This window comes from Arctopsyche grandis, chromosome 11 (genome assembly GCF_051622035.1).
Source record: "Arctopsyche grandis isolate Sample6627 chromosome 11, ASM5162203v2, whole genome shotgun sequence".
Lineage (NCBI taxonomy): Eukaryota > Metazoa > Arthropoda > Insecta > Trichoptera > Hydropsychidae > Arctopsyche > Arctopsyche grandis.
Genome location: NC_135365.1, coordinates 25499736 through 25519516, shown reverse-complemented (window position 1 = coordinate 25519516; position 19781 = coordinate 25499736). Strand labels below are relative to the sequence as shown.

At 33.4% G+C, this 19781-nt stretch overlaps 1 protein-coding gene across 1 annotated transcript in view; it reads right to left on the bottom strand.

The window, feature by feature from the left end:
• The window catches only part of LOC143918768 (zinc finger protein rotund-like), a 306511-nt gene that overhangs the window by 178472 nt on the left and 108258 nt on the right, over positions 1 to 19781 (bottom strand). Inside the window, exons 5-6 of the mRNA XM_077440818.1 lie at positions 16857 to 17019; positions 16638 to 16783 (exon numbers count right to left, since the gene is read on the bottom strand). Of these exons, the coding sequence (XP_077296944.1) occupies positions 16638 to 16783; positions 16857 to 17019 (309 nt within the window). The remainder of the gene's footprint in view (positions 1 to 16637; positions 16784 to 16856; positions 17020 to 19781) is intronic.

The following is a 19781-nucleotide window of genomic DNA, read 5'->3' as shown; positions in this document are numbered from 1 at the left end:
AACTTTGCGAACATGAAATTTATATGTACATCTGTACATTACAGATTACAAAATGTAATCTGTAAATTACAAAATTTATAGATTACAAAATGTAGATTACAAAATTTGGTAAACTGTCTCATGATAGCTTAATCTGTAGATGGGTTTTGACCTCAACTCTTAGTATATAAAAGATGTTAATGTAAAAGCATTTACTGTGGGTATATTTATATGTATGTATATTCACTACGGGTTACATAGGTAATATAGGGTGATAGCTTTGAAAACCATATACATAGTTATTACGAAAACGTAAAAATTGGAGTACTTGCATAACGCACTTCGGTGAGGGAGGGTCAAATGAATAGGGCCAACCTTTACTTAACCTAACCTATCCTAACCCTTAAATAATACCAACCCGAACAATCTAATCTTAAATGAATAAAACCAACCCTGAAAATGTAACTGCTTATGATTATTTTCACTTGAAATATAATTTCACTGTGACAAATACAACATGTAATTTGCAAAGGTGCCAAAACATGCTCCATAGTAATTTGAATGCAAAACATGCTCCATAGTAAGTGGACGGTGGATGAAGGATGAACTTAAGGATTGATTCTTTAATTTAACATTGAAAACCTTCGAATTAGTCTAATATTAAAAAATAAAAATTACATCGAAACTTTTGGCTGACAGTGGACATCACATACATGCATCGGATACTTTCAACCGGACACAGACGGAAAATGGGGCTGCTTAGAGAAGGGCAATAAAGTCCACTAGGCGGACAGTAATGGAAGTGATAATTAACCGTCGGCTCGCGGACGCAGCGGTGCCCTTTGGCATTCTGCGGAATTCAATCATTCGGCAGAATTCGCGGTGCCAAAATCGGATGGAGGAATGCGCTCGCGCGGTTTTTTGGTTCGCCGGCGGGCCGCGTCCAAAAACAAACAAGACCAAGCCCATGGACCATAGGAGGGTCCACGAATAAAAAGATGGTCCTAATGCGAGTGTTGTGGCGGCCCTTTTGATGTCTGAGCTGGCGGCGGTACTTAGCGCTGAAAAAAGACAAAACCGCTACTGGACATTCACGACATGTTTTTATTATATACATAGGTATATATCATGGCGGCCGTAAGACCGGAGACGGTGCGCGTGCTCGACACCATCTTCTACCCCATCGGAACACTGAAAAACGACATCACCTATGTAGTATTTGAATCGTGTAATGTGTATCGAAGATGCACTTGTGGGAAAACAGTGCTCATCCTGACCGGGACGCTAAGGGCCGGACCGCACCGTGCGACTTGCGAGCGACTTAGTTGAGGGCGACCAGACCAATGCATGCAGGTAGATGGGACATGCTACACCCGTCAACTTGTTTGTCGCACACATTTCCATACATTTTTTCGTGTGGCGCAACTAATCGGCCGACAAAGTTGCACAGTGCGGCCCGGGTCTAAGTGTCTCCATGCCAGGTTCCATCTCAGGGCGAGTCGCAGATTGATTCATTTTCTATGATATGATATCATTTTGTATGCTTTATTTACAATTTAAGCGTGGACGTAATATTAACCTATGCTTCACCTGTATGGACTAACGCCTCGAATACTAACCTTTCCAAGCTCCAAATAATACTTATTTATAACTATAATATTTAATATAAATATTTATAACACACCCATATGTACAAACTTGAAAAAACTGCAAGCCATAAAGAATATTCCGTTAGTTACAGACATTACTAACAAACTAACCAGTAGATTCTATGACAGAATCGCTAATAACCATACTAACACACTTATGAAGGGTCTCGGTGATTACAACAAAATGTTTATACCCTTCTATGCCAGGTTCCATTGATTACCTTTCCAAGCTCCAAATAATACAAAATAAATCCCTAAAAATTATTTATAACACACCCATATGTACTAACTTGAAAAAACTGCAAGCCAAAAAGAATATTCCGTTAGTTACAGACATTACTAACAAACTAACCAGTAGATTCTATGACAGAATCGCTAATAACCATACTAAAACACTTGTGAAGAGTCTCGTTGTTTACAACAAAATGTCTATACCCTTCAGGTATAAACACAGATTACCTAAGCAAAATCTGATGTAGATCGTCGACTTTAGAGAGTCTTTAATTGATATTATGTATTAGATGTATTATGAGCATTTATACGAATTTTAAATATATTTTTGAGCTATTTTTCCTATTATGCTGTACATTAACATTAGAATAATATAATAATATAATGATTACTAACAAAATTAAATTAAAATTGTAAAATAGAAAATGATCAGTCGATTAGTAGCTATTAAAATAGATATAAGATGTATTGTGAACACAATTTAGTAATAATAAAAAGCATTAGAAATAGACTATATGTATATATGATATGTTTGGTGTTCTGTAACAATGTGTTCTTTAATAAAAAAAAATATCATGATTAAAGTATTCTAAGATTTTTCAATGATAAATATATTAGCAGGTTTTGAGATCGTGATAAATTTTGATTGATTTGTATTAGTATTTATCCCTGATTACATTTTCATAATTTTAAAAGATAGGTGTTTTGGATATACATAGTTTAATTGTTTTTGGGTATACATAGTATAAGTTTAAATTGAGGTGAATGAAAATTTGATTAATTGTATGATTGAAATCAGAAGAATATATTTTTGGCCCTGAAATTAAATGCCTTAAAGTAAATGTTACATTAAACTGTTTGATCTCGTGTAAAAGTTGACATACTAAGTTGTCATACTATGTCAAAAAAGTTGGAGAAACACTTAGCCAGACTAATTTAATATTTAACAATGGTATCATTCATTGCATTTGATCTTTCATTTATTAAATTTATTTTCATACATATGAAAATCAATGGGTTCATATTCGTAATTGTAATCTCTAGATTACGCTTAAAGACAATACGACAATTTTCTACATTTTTTACTTTATCTACATATGATACGTACGTGATAGCAATAGATGTGATCTTTGTATCAGATGTAAGCTTTGTGATCATGCGAAAATTCGAACCAGAGATTTTGACTGGTTTAAACTCATAATTAGTCATTGATCACGTTTTAACTATCTAGAAAAAATGTCTGTGTGTGTCTGTTAGTATATGTGACTTTGTATTTTGGGGATTTTTTGAACACCGCTATTCACATTTAACTGAAACTTAGTATTGGTTTCTGAAATTCTAATCAATACGATGTAATTTTTTTTTTCAAATTTTTAAGTTGACCGGAATTGGTATCTCTCCTTATAGGTATCCTTTTTTTTTAAGTTTTTGGATTCAAACCAAACCACTCCACTGATCAGACTGAATTTTTATCCATGTAATAGAAATTTTAATTTTTATACCTTTATATATTTTAAGTATTTTTACCTTAACCGGAAGTGGTACTTTTACTCTGGACAATCGAGGTTTTTCATATTTTTTGTTAGTTTTAGTTTTAAATTGTTAATTGTGAAATAATTCATTAGCAATTTGCTATTTAATAATAAATAAATAAATTAATTTGGATGTCAATACATACTAAAATTTTATATCTAATAGCTTAAGTTTATTATCGTTTATTATATATCCAATTTTGTGAGCACCCATCAACCGGAAGTGACAGTTTACTCTTTGATTAAACTGCGACTATTTTTTCGACCCTTTAAATGTGTGTGCTCTTCACGATAAAATTCAAGTATAATATTTGTATCAATGTGATGAAAATAAAAAAAAAATCATTTAATTTAATAAACCGGAAGTGGAATTTTTTCCTCTTAGAAATGTCAAACTGTCACTGAAACTATCAAGCTGAAAAGTTATGTTTGGCTAGAATGCGTAAACCGGAAGTAGTAATTTTTCAATATTCAATTATTTCGTTTATTTAGATTTTCAAAAAGTATTCAAAATAGTAGTCCAAAGAATACATTTCTATCATACAGTGAATTTACAAATGTATGTATTTATTAAAGATATATGTTCGAATTATCATATATTTTTGCTTTTAAAAGCAGCAAAGGAAAAATATTAGTTAAAAATTTTTCCCAAAGAATACAAGTTATAATTAGAGGTAGGATAGCCAAGGTGCCGCTCATTGTTTCATTGTTGTAAATCCTTTGTAAAAAAGGTTCGGCAAACCTTTAACAATGCATTTTCAACATTTGAACAATACGCGGCACCTTCTGGGTCCGGGCTTTAGACTTATAATTAAATTGTTTAATATTGCTGTCATTTATGTATGCATAGAAAAAATTCTAGATACATTAATTAAAATTTTTTTAAGTGCACAAAAAAAGTTTGATTTAATATAAATTCAATCTCGAGAATTACACATTCAAAATTAAATTTAAAAATGATTGAAGATTACGAAACACCTACATACATACAAGGTATGTCCAATATCAATGTAATTACGCATTTATTAATTATAATTAATTACTATCAGATTAATCAACAAGCAGACATGTCATTTAAACGCACATACATAAATACATCGCTTTTCCGGCGAACGTTAAACGGTGGCGCGCGCGCACTTCCGGTCCACAGTCCCGCCTCCTCCTCCTCCTCCTCCTCCTCCCCCACCTCCCACAACCCACTTTCAGACCGCGGCTTTAATTATTTCCACGGCAGCACATCCAGTCGTTCTGTTTTTTAATCGATTCGTTTTCGTAGCGAGCGGCCGCCGATAATAAGCCCATTCGTCATGTCTGATTAGTTTTGGCCGCGCGGCAGTCCGCCTCATTACAAGAAACAACGCTTTGTTATTTCACGTGCTTCTAAACATTTTGTTTTAATCCTCGGTTTTTTATGCACGTCCGTGAACGAATCGATCGGGAAAAAAGTCGGTGAGAACTCGAACTCCCCCCGACACGTACACGAATCGATTAATATCCGGGCGTTTTAAATCTGAATTGAATTGTAGTCTTCGCGCAGAAGTTTCGGTTTGTTTTTGCGCGCAATGCAGTTTTAATGACGTTGCAATTTATTAGTTGTTTGGATGTGGCGTGGTTGTAGGCGGGGCTTGCGCCGCCACTGGACAAAACCCAGCACCTGCGTGGGCGCATTTCTACCGTCACTTCTCAAACTGTGCATCCCGTATTCTATCCGTTTGGTAGGGGGTTAAAGAGCGGGTAAAAGTCAGAATTCTCGACAGGGTGGACCCTCTAGGATCGGAAACGAGGCTCGGTCGACTCGCTCCTTCCTGTCATTGATTGCTCTTTGCGACTACTCTAAGTATTCCCGTGCCCTGAATTAACTCGACTTTTACCCGATGAAATACTCCGACATATACTGCCTGGTTCTTATATAATTTCGGACGGTTGGGCAGCGTACGGAAATATTCCTCATATTGCGAATGGAATATACACAAACGAATGCGTTTGTGGTTCAATACAAATTCATCTAAATATGAATCAAAACGGGCACGCGTTGTGCCAAATTGACACCTCATCTTTCTTTTCACACGCATCCACATATTTTCCACATTTTGCGTATGTATTTCACTATTATTTGGATCCATGAAATTATAACCACATTTACCGGAATTCGGAATATTCGTACGCTGCCCAACCGTCCGAAATTATATACGAACCAGGCAGTATATATTTCGGAGTATTTTGGAGTAGTCGCAAAGAGTAACCAATGACAGGAAGGAGCGGGTCGACCGAGCTTCGCTTCCGAGACTAGAGGGTCCGCCCTGTCGATAATTCCAACTTTTATCAAAAAGTGGTAGATGGGGAGGCAGGGGAGGCGATCTCTTTAGGGTCCTTGATTGGACAGGAACCCCGAAAAGGCCCTAGAATTTGAATAAAATAGTTTTTGACTAATTCATATCGTTATCCTATTCCAATCCTATACGACTTCATGAATATACGACTTCATTATTTTACTAAATTCATCACAATTCCGAGAAACTCCATATTTGCACTTCACTACGCGCCAGAACTTCGTTATATCCTCGCCTTGAACGTTGTCATTGTTTTCTCAAAAGGTCTCAAACAAACGATATTAAAAGCCAATGGAGCGTTTATGTGCGCACGTACGTATTTCCGAAAATCCATTAAACACGGCTTTCGTCTTCATTTAATAAAGCCTGGCCATTTAAAAGTTAATATTTCTAAATGTACAATGTATTTATGAATGCAATGTTCAAATAAGTCATAGTAATTAAATTACTTTCTATTTTTTCCAGTTTTAAAGAGTCAAATATATACTTGATGGTATTATATTACACTAATTATACAACGAACTATTATCTAAAATTAAAATTAACTATAAATAGAATTTTATACATTTTTTTTATCAAATAATAACACAAAAATTATAGATCAAACGTTTGACTTACATACTTATCGACATACATAGAAATGATACTCATTCTAATTTCAACGACTTTTAGCATTTATATGACCAAAAAGATAAGATTGGCCTGTTTATTAACATACGTTCATTTATAAAAAAAGTAATCAAATATATGTGTGTATAAATGTGGTAACTTTATAAATTCATTTTGTATATGTATGTATTACAGTGAATGATAAATCGAAATTGAATACCCAAAAATCGAGACTCAAATATAAAAGATCACTTAAAAAGGGAGACTTATTTTATTTATATTATAGAATATACATTTTAAGTTGAAAAATGATGTTTGTAAATAATTGAATCAAACTTAATATACATATGTATAATAATATGACAGGTTATTAAATGGCATTTACCCATTTCAACCATTGAAATACCTCTTCATAACTTTAAGCCGTTAAGTAAAATATTTAACATACTGATATAAATATAATAAAACCATATCCTCAGACCACAATTTGACAACCATTGAATAAAATTTCGTATGCAACAGCAGTAAACAACTGCGATCGTAGGTGGAAACTCAAAGCTACGAAACGCGACTAACAATACATCCTCTTCGTCCACCTATCCAATATTGTCTCGGATAAAATCAATTTAACCCGCTCAGAGCTTCTCAAATACATTACACCATATTATGATGCATATTAGGAAAGTTTTGCGACGTTTTGCGGTCGCGTCATTGCGGACAGAAGACCCCGCGAACGGGCACAGTATGGGGGTTTATGTGTGTGGGGTCGAATTTACCCGCACAGGGTAAACTTAGCAGTAATTAATACCATGGAATGTGTCACCACATTGTCTGGTGGATGTCAGTTGCGGAAGAAGGAGAAGATAGGGGGTGGGTGGGTGGCTTAATACACTTCTCAAGAGATGTTGACGGTGGAAAGGGGAGAGTCAAGCCAGAAATGTACAACTGCTGGTGTGGGAATTGAGTTGAGGGATAAAATGTGGTCAATGTCAATGAAAAATAAAATTGTATAGGAATAATAATAATAATAATAATAAAGTATAGCATAAAAGAAAGTAAATAAAATATTTAAGTTGTTTCATCTTGTCTTGTTTTTCCAACATGATTTTTTTCAATCTTCAAACGCTCAGTATGTATGTACTAATGATATCAAATAAGCGCCCATTTATATATTTTTTTTGATAGCTAAATGGCAAAAACGTAATTAAAGAAATAATTTTGTTATGAAAATTATTTATTGTATTAAAATTACGTTATTAAGTATTTTTTAAAACAATAAAAATATAAAACGTTACATTTATTCGTGCTACAAATTTAACTACTTATTCATACTTAAATAAAAAATGCATGTATAGTTTTACTTTTCTTGCTTTTAAATTAGCAAACTCATAAATGATATCGTCAAATTTTTAATCACTCACTAATTTATGCTCTATTGACAAAAATCAGAAGTGCGATTAACTCTTATAATACTTGGATAATATTATATTTGTAAATTCCAATTGCTCAGTACATTCAATCTTTATTTTCCAATATTTATTTTTATTCGGGCGCCCTTTAGATTGTTGTGCCCTTGGCAAATGTCCTGTTGCCAATGCCTTGGTACGCATTTGTGTATGTATAATATATTACAGTAATTTATGTAATACATAATATCATTAATGATATAAAATATTAAAAAAAATTATAGTGATCATATTGTATTAACTATTTACATGAAATATTGATCATTTCATTAAAAAAATCATCGCTTTCTGAAAAAAATAATCAAAATTTCATAAAAATCCTCATCAAATACATATAATAAGAAGATTCAATTTTTTTTAATCAAGCGGAATTAAAAAAAAAAAATAATAAATGTTTTCCAAATCTATTGAACCTGTATTATTATATCCATATTTATTAAATACACTAAGATTTTTTTACTTTCCCTTGTTGATATTTTTTTACATAAGACATTTAAATCAAATTTTTATCACTATTGAAACATCAGTCAATAAACAACGTATCTAAGCGCTTTATTAAGCGCTGTATATGCAAATTCATCGAATATATTATGTAAGTCAAGATCAATCCGAAAATATTTTAATTGCCCTTCAATACATAAATATATAAAATTTAATACTTTGATTAAAACCCCTATACTTTAACGCTAATTATAATTAACGACTCGCTGTCAAAAATAAAGCGTATTATGTATCTGCATCAAACAGTTCACTTACTTAAGTATTAATTTAAACTATTAAGACAAATATTAACTAATCTATGTATATGTGATAGTTTACAGCTTAGGACCATCAAATTTGGTATACTAATTATATCATAGTACCCTAAATGATATCGTAGACCACTTTTGCAAGGGTCTTTGAAGGGTTGTTTTTCCAATTTTCAATTGCCGCAGTAATGCCGGCTTTTCTAGAATATAAAATAACAGATGCGTATTTAAATTAAAGTGTATCTTAATACACATACATATGTACATATGTATATGTAATTCAGTTACAACCGACTCACTCCGATTCTATAATCTTTTACTTTACTCAGATGTAGAATTAAATGAAACGTTACGGTTTACAAGCCCTGAACAGCTAAAAGGGTGGTTAACTTAAGACATCTTCAAATACCGAGACTCGGGGTATATTGTGGTGGAATTTCAACATAGTAGAGGTTACTTTAAGACCTTAAGAACTGGGTGAGTGAGGGGAGACTCCCTCACACCCTGCACTTTCATCCCCGTAATCATCCCCTTTCCGATGACAGGCGCTTACATAATATACGACGAAATTAATTCGATGACAACACTGATTATTTCGATAAAATATTATCGCAACCCGAAAAATAACAACTGGTTAATTAATTGTAAGCGTACACGTTTCCTTTTTGGAATTAGCAGTCAAAAGATGACGGGGCTTTAAAATTCGCATTAAAATGGAAACGAGTGTAAGATTTTCCTCGAAGGGGTCCAAAGACGCTTGCGGTTTTACCCTGTCTCGGAATTACAACTCTAATACCCTTGAAAATGTATGTTATCGTTAAATTTTGATATTTTACATTATAATACTCGAGGCGAGGAACATTTTGTAGTAATTTATTTTTGCGACGTAATTGTATTGTATTAATTTATTTGTACGTACAATCAGTTTTGTCTCCATTAATTGACTAAGATGTTTGTTGGCTTTTTATATTTAAAATAAATTGAGATGTTTTCGTTATGTAATAAATCGATAAATTCGAGTACATATGCGAGTAAGTAATTAGTCATGTCTCGGTGGTGATTATTTATAGTGCGAATAATATGCAAATAAAAACACTTTCACTGAAAAAAACTGGTGTTGCACAGATACTGGAGGCTTGTTCGATGATGTAATTTACAATTTTGGAAGTTCGATTTGAGACGGTTTGATTTCCACCTCTTTTTTTATTAGATAAGTCACTGGAAATGTGTATAAATTCTTTCAATTACATATAAAACTCATTTCAATCGTATTAAATTTCATGTACTCTGCAAAATTGAGGTAAATGAAAAAATGAGATTTACCTTGGGATACTATTTTCATTAAAAAGGTTTTGATTTAATATTTCATTTAAATATGATAATTCGCAATTACTATTTAATTAAAATAATATAACATATTAAAAATAAAGTTGTATTACATATTGTTGGTAACATATGTATATATCTATACGTAATAAATAATAGGTATGTAGATACTATAAAAAAATGAATAAGTGAAATAATAATAAAAGGCAATAAGCTAACGATATGCATATATGCGGCTTGATTAAATTACTGATTCATGATTCCACATCAAAAAAGTTTGATAAATCTAAGTTTTCAGTAGTGCAATGTTGTTAATCGATTATTTTTTATACTTTATGAAAAGATCTCAAATTAGATTAGAAGTTTATGCAATATCAAATAGCTTTTATAGAAAGTCATTAAAATATTGGTGAACTGCTATTTTTCAATTTATATAAATAATATTTATTTATAGTTGTTTTTTTACTACAATCATTATTCACATAAGTTTGAAAAACGTTCAAAATCTAGTAACATATATAATTAAAAAAATATATAATAAATTAGTTAAATGAGAAATGAAGTAATTAAAAAATAATAATAAAAGAGACTTCAACGAACGGCTAAGACACATACATCACCAGTTCAAATATCGATTTTAAATATTATTATTTACTTTCGATATATGTATATACGTACTTAAATTGACACAATTCGAATGATTTTTTTTCTCAGGTTATACAAGTGCAAAACTTGATAATTAACGTTCTTAATTTGGATTTTTTTTCACACCAGCCAACTAATTAATTAAGCCGTCTCACGACACGACCAATTTGGCAATCCTATGATTTACCAATAGTATGCATGTATGTATGTATGTTGAACACGAACTCTGAACGCATTTATGTTTGTATGTAAATATACACATATAAATATACACGTGAATGAAAAAAAAATCTGAAAAAATACATACGAGTCAATATTCAAACGGAATTGTACTACGTCCGAATTCGAAGCGAAATATATGTAAACGACCGATTCGAATCTCATATCGGCGAACGATCGACCGATTCAATCGGTCCATCTCGCGCCAACTAGTCCAATAATCCGTCATCTCGTCAAAAACGAGGATCGGCCATCGGAATGAATGCCAGCGGCGCATCAAAAGCGGCAAACGGACAAAGGACACACCGAAATGACAAAAAGGACCGAAAAACCTCTCGAAAACCGCCCCCCCACACCCCCGCGGGGTCCTGCAAAAAAAATATGAGGAGCAAAGGAGGAGGAGAGTCTCCCTGATTTAATTTCATACGAAATGCCGACGCGGCTCAGCGGGAATCGAAACCGCGGAATGTCGCGATGGCCGACTCCTCTCCTACCGGGCTCATTATTAATTTATTAGCAAAAGTCTCGGCACTTTTTGCCGTTTAAGGGTTAAGAGCGACGTCAGATTAATTGCTCAGAGGAAAACCCCCGTGCGTATGAAAATGGCTCCTGGAATACATTTGCTGTATAGAAACTTGTTATCGTCGCCACCTGCGTATCGCTACCAGCTGTCCCCGGGGAGTCTGCTCGAATTCGTTACTCCTGAAGGGTACCATTTTATTTATTTATTTAAATTGCCGATTTTCGGTGTTTGTCTAACTAAAGCCAAACTCGTTTTCAGCAGCTTCCTAATTTACGTTCGCGTTTGATTACATTAAGATGTGCTGTTGTTGTATAAGAGAGATAAAGCGGACGAATGTACATGTATACATACTTACATATATGTTTATATGTGTATTATTATTCGGCCACCTGTCGGCATTTGGAACAGAGCAGACAGCATTCCGTCAACCGGCTACCGAAATGATGGGTGACGTCACATTCCGCAAAACGAGATAGTCAAACTTTTGCACGACCTCCAGTTGCAATTTTGGCGTTATAAAACGATGCTTAGATACCTTCGGTTTGGCTCATTTCGTAAGTTTTCGAATTACATATCATACCATGTATCTATTGTAAAAATGATCTCAAAAAAGTACAAGGATTAATATTATAATCATCATATGTAACAATTATAAATTCAATATGTTTCCCCAACATGCTTCTATTCCTTTCCGTTTGAATAAACCCTCATCTATCTAATATTACATATAACTTTAATTAAAAGTTAAATTCTATATATTTTTTTGCGTAATTTCACACTTGTTTGAGTACCATTTGAGAACCTTTCTAGTACGTTTTTCATCTAATCTTCTAGCATTTCAACTCGCTCCAATTCTTATTTATGGTTTCACTTTATGATTTTCCTCGTGGGAAAACATATTGATCGAAAAAATAATCATATAGCAGTGTTTAAAAATGTTCACCAAATACATTGTATATATTATATATATGGTCAGTAGTGTGGGAGAACACAATTGTGATTTTTAATACAGTTAGAAATATATGTACTTTTGAAGCTTTTGAAGCTGAATAACGGTTGTAAAATGTTGTTGCATCATTTAAAATTGATTTAAAATCGAACCGAACGACCCTTTCGTGATGACTCACATAATTTGGATTTGAAAGGTCGTAGAACTGTTCAATTTCGCACTAATATTATTAGTGTGCGAATTAATAGAATCAGTCCCACTCAGGGACGTGGGCGGTCTTCTAATCAAGAGAATGAACTGTCACGATGGAACCATTTCGATCCATCAACGGATTAACCGATCAGTAAAAATGAAATGTCATCAGCTTAATAATCATTTTATCTAATCAGTTGAAAACGAATTCAACAACATTGATTTATCGAAAACATATCTATTTTGATCAGATTCAATAGATATCTAACCGAATTAATTTTGTTGCTTAGCCTCTGTTTTTATTTTGAAATTTGAAGTTTAGTGCATACTAACGAATTTCAAGTTTCTGTAAATTAGAAAGGATAATTGATGATGATTGTTTTTTATGTTTTTTTAATAAAGATTGATATTTATTTTAATAAAAAAGTATACAACATCGATAAACTGTGCATGTGAATGCAACATAGGTATTAAATACAAAAAAAAAAACTTTTTACTATTTTTAGAGCAATTTTTAAAACTACATTCTAACTCATGTATATAATTTACATATGTACGAAAATAGTGAGTGTAAAAGTTTTAAAGTAATGAAATATTGAAGACCAAACTTATAAGTATATATAAACCATAAGTATAATAATTTAAAGCTCGGGATTTCCTTGTATTTAACAGGATTTATGTACAAGTTATTAATTACGTATAATTTATAAAATTAATTACATTTCAGGATATTCGAAAGTTAAAAATTTGATTTTATTCATCGTACAATAGCGCCGATCCAACGTCTCATTATAAATACGACGATAAATCTTCAATTATTTGAAGCTCGAAAAAAAAGCTATTCTCGTTGTATTATATTATAGATAATTTTTTGCCACTAATTGTGCAATAAATCAGTTGCATACTAAATAATAAACGAAGTAACACTTACTACTTTGACTCTTATTAAATTTATGACTATATCGGATATGGATCTAAGCGCATAAATCTAACAACATTCAATTTTAAAAATATGAGATTAAATAACTGGTTTTTGAAAAGTATCCTCGTTAATTAATTTGCTATTACTACCACCGCATATTCTCAAACTGTCTAAAGATAGTAAGTACTACCACCTCTTGTAGACATTTCAACGCTTTCAACTCATGTAAAATCTCAGCCCCAATATTCACATACCTCATTTACAATCGATTTTCCTATTGAATTTGATATTATAAAATGTGTACATTATCATTATCACCTACAGCCATTCACCATGAAGACCTCTCCAATACGCTTCCAATCGTCTCTGTTTTGCGCAACTTTCATCCATCTCACCCCACACATTTACCCAATTTCGTCTACACTTCTTCCTTGTGGTTTTACTTTTACCCTTTTGCATTCTCTTGGGTACAATTCTAGCACTTCTTTATACACTTTTCGTCCATTCTTCGATTTCAACCTCTTCATTCTATCCACTACCTTTGTCATACTTCTCACCCACGTATTCCGCTTCCCGTCGTTCTTCGTTATGCCAAGCATATAGTGTTCCACACTTCTTTGAGTGCATTGGACTTTGTGTATCATCTTGGTGTTCAATGTCCAAGTTTCACATCCATACTTCATCACTGGCAAAATACATTGATCGAAGATCTGTTTCACCAGGCAAAGTGGCATGTTTGATTTAAAAAAACTTAAATATATAATACATATGAGTCTTTATATTTGAAATTGGCTTGAAAGTCCACTTTTCTGGCAAAACATCAAATAAAATGTTTTGCATTTTACAATATTTAAAAATACTGGTGGCCTGTAATAAGTTTATTCTGTCTTTCCGAGATTCTGAACATATCGAATTAAATTAAAAGTATTGTTAACAATTTTTGAATTAAATCAAATTTAAATAGTGTTTTCGGAACTGATAATTGAACTTTCGCCCTTTTCCAATATAACGGCTTATATAATATATAAAATGTAATAATGTGTATTAAATTTAATCTAATATATAATTTCGAAAGAGACTTTGTATGTGCATATATATGTAATTGTTGGTAATCGAAACACAAATCAAAGTTTCGATGAAGACGATTCCAAATGGTTGAATTTCAATTATTTTTTTTTGATTCAAATAAATTTAATTAAAAAACAAATGAATATTTACTATTCGATTCGCCATGTTTTAAGCTGTTTATATTAAAAAATACTGAGCGAAGCCGGGTAAAACAATTAGTTTATAATAAAGCGAATGCCAATTGTAAGCAATTTGACCAATACAGGATGGCGAAGGTTAATACTAGGAAATGATTAAGAGAATTTATTATTTTTTTTAGAAAATGTAAGGAATTGTATAATGGAGATTCTGTTTATGTGTAAAATACTAGTGTCTTAGCTGCAAAGACCTCTACATAGTTCCACAAATTCGATCTAACCCAGTCAACTTCGCGACCTTTCCTAATCGATAATACCAATCAGACGTGGACCAAACTTTTTCTGCGACTTTTGGCTACTTTGCATAGGTGTTGAGGATGATGTCGCTTTTCAGAGAGGAGAGGGGGCCTATAAGAGAGGGTTTTAGGTACGGAAAGTGTTAACGCCTAGTAACGATTAATCACAGTGTCAGAGGCACTTCGCGGCGGGGCGTTTCGGAAGTTGGCTACACGGACCCCTCCTCAAGACCTCCACAGAGAGGGATAAAACTCTTTGAAATATGAACGGGAACAAGGGAAAATTATCCCAGAAGTTATATTCACAATATAACAAAGCACCCACACAATGAACTGGATACAATATAACAATAGCACACACCGTCGCGAGAATAAAGTCGTGCGAAAGTCGCAATGTCGACCGAAATTTGCGACTTTCGCTGGCAATAATTCCAAGTGGTCTGGAATTCGCGGTGTCCGTTCGTGGAATGTTTAATGTCCACAAAGCGACCGGTTTCCACTAAAAATATTAATAGATACGCTAGATTAGCGATGGACCCTTTGTGATCGGGATCGACTGTATGCGGCACCTTCGATTAAGTCCAGAATGTTGTATGAGATTCCACGAAAGCCCTTTGGCTCGCCGCCGGTGGGACGGCGACAGTTTGAGAAGGTCTGGTACGAAATTTGAGTTCCAGACGAATACCTTCTTCCGACAATGTTGCCCGTCGCCGAAGACTATTATGATTGATTAAAATTCCTTTTGAATTATAATTGAATTAAATAATCGATCGTGTGAAACTTCGGTCTGGTTTAAAACATGACAATGTATGTTATTTTTAAACGAATTTATTAATTAAAGTTTTTTTTAACGAATCCAATAGAACGTATTTCTGAAAAAGTCTATGATGTATTACAGTTTTTATTTATTCATGTTACATTCCAATGAGAATTATAACTAAAGCTTTCAATTCAACAGTTATAATTAAAAAATATTATAGCATTGAAGTGAACGGATTGAAAACTGTATTCAAACTCTATGCAACTTTTTATATTGAAATATCAGGATTAAAACATTGATTCAAATAAACGACTCTTCAGGATTTAATTGTTTCAAATTTTAAAGAATTGCCTGATTTATTGGAATCTTTGACGTAAAAACATTTCTTAATAGTGAAGATTGATAAGAACGCGTTGGACAAAGTAAACGACATAACATTGATTGTGTTGTTTTTCAGTTCTATATTTTTTTCAGGACTGGAACGTTTTTTAACAGGTAAAGTATGTAGATATCTATTTATTTGAATAAGTATATCAGGGTAGTAATTTTTTGGGCTAATTAAGCGTTCTATTTCAATGAAGTGAAGCTTTTTCTAAATAGCTTTCAAGATCATCTCAAATAAACGGCTATTTCGATCAATGACCCAATTTCCATTTAACGTTTTTTAGCATTTCGGCTTGTTAGGACTTTAAGCTAATTAAAACGGTGCCCCAATTAGACAAAAGGCTTCAAGAAATTTCCCAAATATTAGACTACCCCAATTAGTCAACAATGAGTGCATGGATCGAATCTTAACAGTTACAATATATTCTTGTTTATATCGACATTAAGAAATTTAAGAAAATATCCCAACTGTACGAAACATCGCCTAAAGAGCTTCAAGGGACGTTCCAAATAAGCATGGGACCCATTTAGCATATTGCTCAATTTATCGATTGAAATGTTGTCCTTCCTGTAGTGTTTCAATTCAAGACTACTGAATTCGTGGACAACAAATCCGTTCACAAAAATAAAAATTCTGAAAAAAGCACAAATCAAAAAGCTCATCGACTAACCTGAGGACACATCTTGCAATGGTACTTCCTGGAGCCAGAACCTGCAGGTCCTCCAACGCCATGTCTGGGACTGCAGGGTTGCTTGGGTTGTGGCACAACCAACAGAGAGCTAGCTGCACCACCAGCTGGTGAGGAACTTGAGGAACCTAAAACCGACAAAATCATCTCATAACTCTTTACCAAAAACTAAAGGCAAAAAACAATCGAACAGATACTTACCGGATCGACCGGTGGATAGTCCAGCCGCCCCATACAACATCTGACTGACAGCCGACTGATGATGGTGATGATGATGGTGACCACCCAGGGACAGTCTGTCACCTTCTCCGCCTGACTTCTGATGACCCATAGCACCGAGAGGATCCGAAGTGTTCATTTTTGCCTGAAAAAAACGGAAAGAAAAGTATAATACGTGTACTTTGGGGGTGGCTTGATCTTAATTCATATATAATGTTGGCGAGTTAAGCACGTAGTGACCGGCCGCAAGACGTGTCGAGGTTTTGTTGGAACAAATAATGGTGTGGCACCATACCGGGAAAAAAATCTTATATTATTTATGACACGACACACTAGGGGTGAGGGTGTTTGGGACTTCAACTACGATTTTTAATACTGAAACGCGATGCAGGGGTGCTCAACTGTTTAGACAGGGAATGAATCTAAAAACTATATGTACATATGTATCTAATTGTTGACCATTTGACGGACATAGTGATTTTTCAGAACTATGTTTTATACATAATACACAGTTCATAAATATGTATGTACATAGAAGTTGTAATTTTTTCAGTGGAACAATCTTTCTTTAGATATAGCAGTGTGAGGTGAGTGATAATAATGTCACAATTATTATATAGGTATAGTTGATTTAGGCGATAAACACAATTTTGGTACGAAAACATTGAATCGTACGGCATGGGTCGTGCTTGTGGTTTCCAGCTGTGATGAACATATCTTCATGTCATTGTTAATTCATAAAATCTTATTGTTTCAACAAGTTTCTACTACATTTCTTTAAACGCTGCTAAACAATGTCAATACATAAAATATCACCAAAGACACTCCAGGTGGTGAGTTTCACCCTGGTTCACTGCAGTATAGGTTAGGCCTGCTGGCGGGTTTTTTTACATTTGCAAAAAATCTTAAAAAAGATGTGTCGCTCACTGCTCTATGCATCTTTAGATGGACGTTTGCAACATTTTTTGACAGTTTTGTAAATATGTAAAATGACTTCGACAATCGACGTCAAAAGTGGCGATGACTTTCTGCTTTATTTTCATGTGATATGTCCGTAATTAGTTAGACAAAGCAATTTAATGTACATGTACACTCTGACCGACTTGGATAGTGTCTTTTGCAGACTCGGTCGACCCGCTACGGAATTCTACATTTGAAAATCCTTAACACAAAATTAAAAAAAATATATATTCATTTTTTTACATTATACTAAAATGACTAACATTATAGAAGATTCGTTTATTTAGCAGTTATTAGTTAAGTAGTTAAAATATTTGGTTTTCGAAATTATTATACCTATTGGCAACTGGTAAGATTTAGATTATATGATTAGTATTTTTAGATCTACTGAAAATTAAAATAATTTTGAATGATCACATACTTTATTCGGTTCGGTGATTATTGGTCATAAAGCGCTCGCCCAAAAAGTCACTAAAATCTCTATAACGAAACATCTGGCAGCTGAAAAGTCCATCATACTAACGATAACTATCATACCACAGAGAACTCGAGTGTCAAATATTCTGTATTCGCGATTTTCATGGCAAAAATTGTCTTTTGGGCGATCGCAATGTGACTAATAATCCAATTACCACTTTAGTTACAATTTTAAAGATATTTCATTACCTAGCAGGCAGTATATTTAGTAATACAGCAAGTGAGCCTAAAAATTCATAATAAAATAAAATTTTCAATTACTCGCGTCATGTCATGATATATGTAAATCAACACAGTATAGGTATGGACATAAATCATAAATCAACAAGTAATATTGAAGACGAAAACTAGCAATATCAAAGGTGCCAAATAGACAGTATAGGTATGGAAAAGACGTGCAAAAAAGAGTTAAATAACCAAGACACATCCTTAAAAACCTCATCTCTACTTACAAAGACTTTTTAACCGTCAAAGCATCTTACAAAGCTGTAAAAACCAAGAGTTGACGATGCCTGACGTAGCAAAACGTGGGCGTCGGACGTCAAGTTGCAGTGTCCGGCGGCGGCAGTGGTGAAAAAAAAACGAGGGTAAAAAGCGGATATATATGAGTTGACTATGAGTTGTGGACCATATGGTGACCCTAGTCCACCCCCTGCGCACCCCATGGCCGAAACAATGTTCGTACGGGCGCGAATAAATAAAATATTACGTAGCGAAAAGGGAAATCTTTCAAATATTTAAGGGTACACGTTGAGCACCGCGAATTCATGATCTCCCCGACTGCTTGTATCGTATGATTTATTGTTTTGGCATTCCTTTGATTTTTTTTATTCCGCCTTTTCTTCAGATTTTCCCCTGTCCCTGAGGGTCGTACAAACTTGACCTAGCCGGAATAGAACCAAGGTATTTCACGTGAATTAGACATAAAAGTACATATTTAGAGGATGATTAGTATCTTGAAAACGAGCACTTGAATTGAATAGTAATTTTCTTAACAAAATGACTTAATAAAGAAAATGTCATATATGATAGATATGTTCTTATCTAGCTAATGAATAAAAAGAAAACTATTATGATATAGTTACGCTATTCAATTACACTGTACAAAAAATTACTAATCGTCTAAAGCTCTCTCTATATATATGTATGTATGTATATGCATTATTATAATCATTATGTACGTAAAATATATGTGGTTACATCATTGAATTTTGGAACTCAATAATATGTTAATGATCATAGGGGAACCTTTTAAAGTTTCGATTATAATTTGGAATCAATGAAGAAATAAATTTAGTAGGAATTTTTCCAAGTATTTTTCCAGTAGGTTTGTTTTACATCCTCGTTCAGTTTAAGTACGTATAACTGAGCATTCTATTATCCGCTTCGTTTTTTCCCAAATGTCATTGAGAAGAGATTTGTGATGACAATGATTTCTATTGTCAGTGTTAAATAGTATTTTGATTGGTT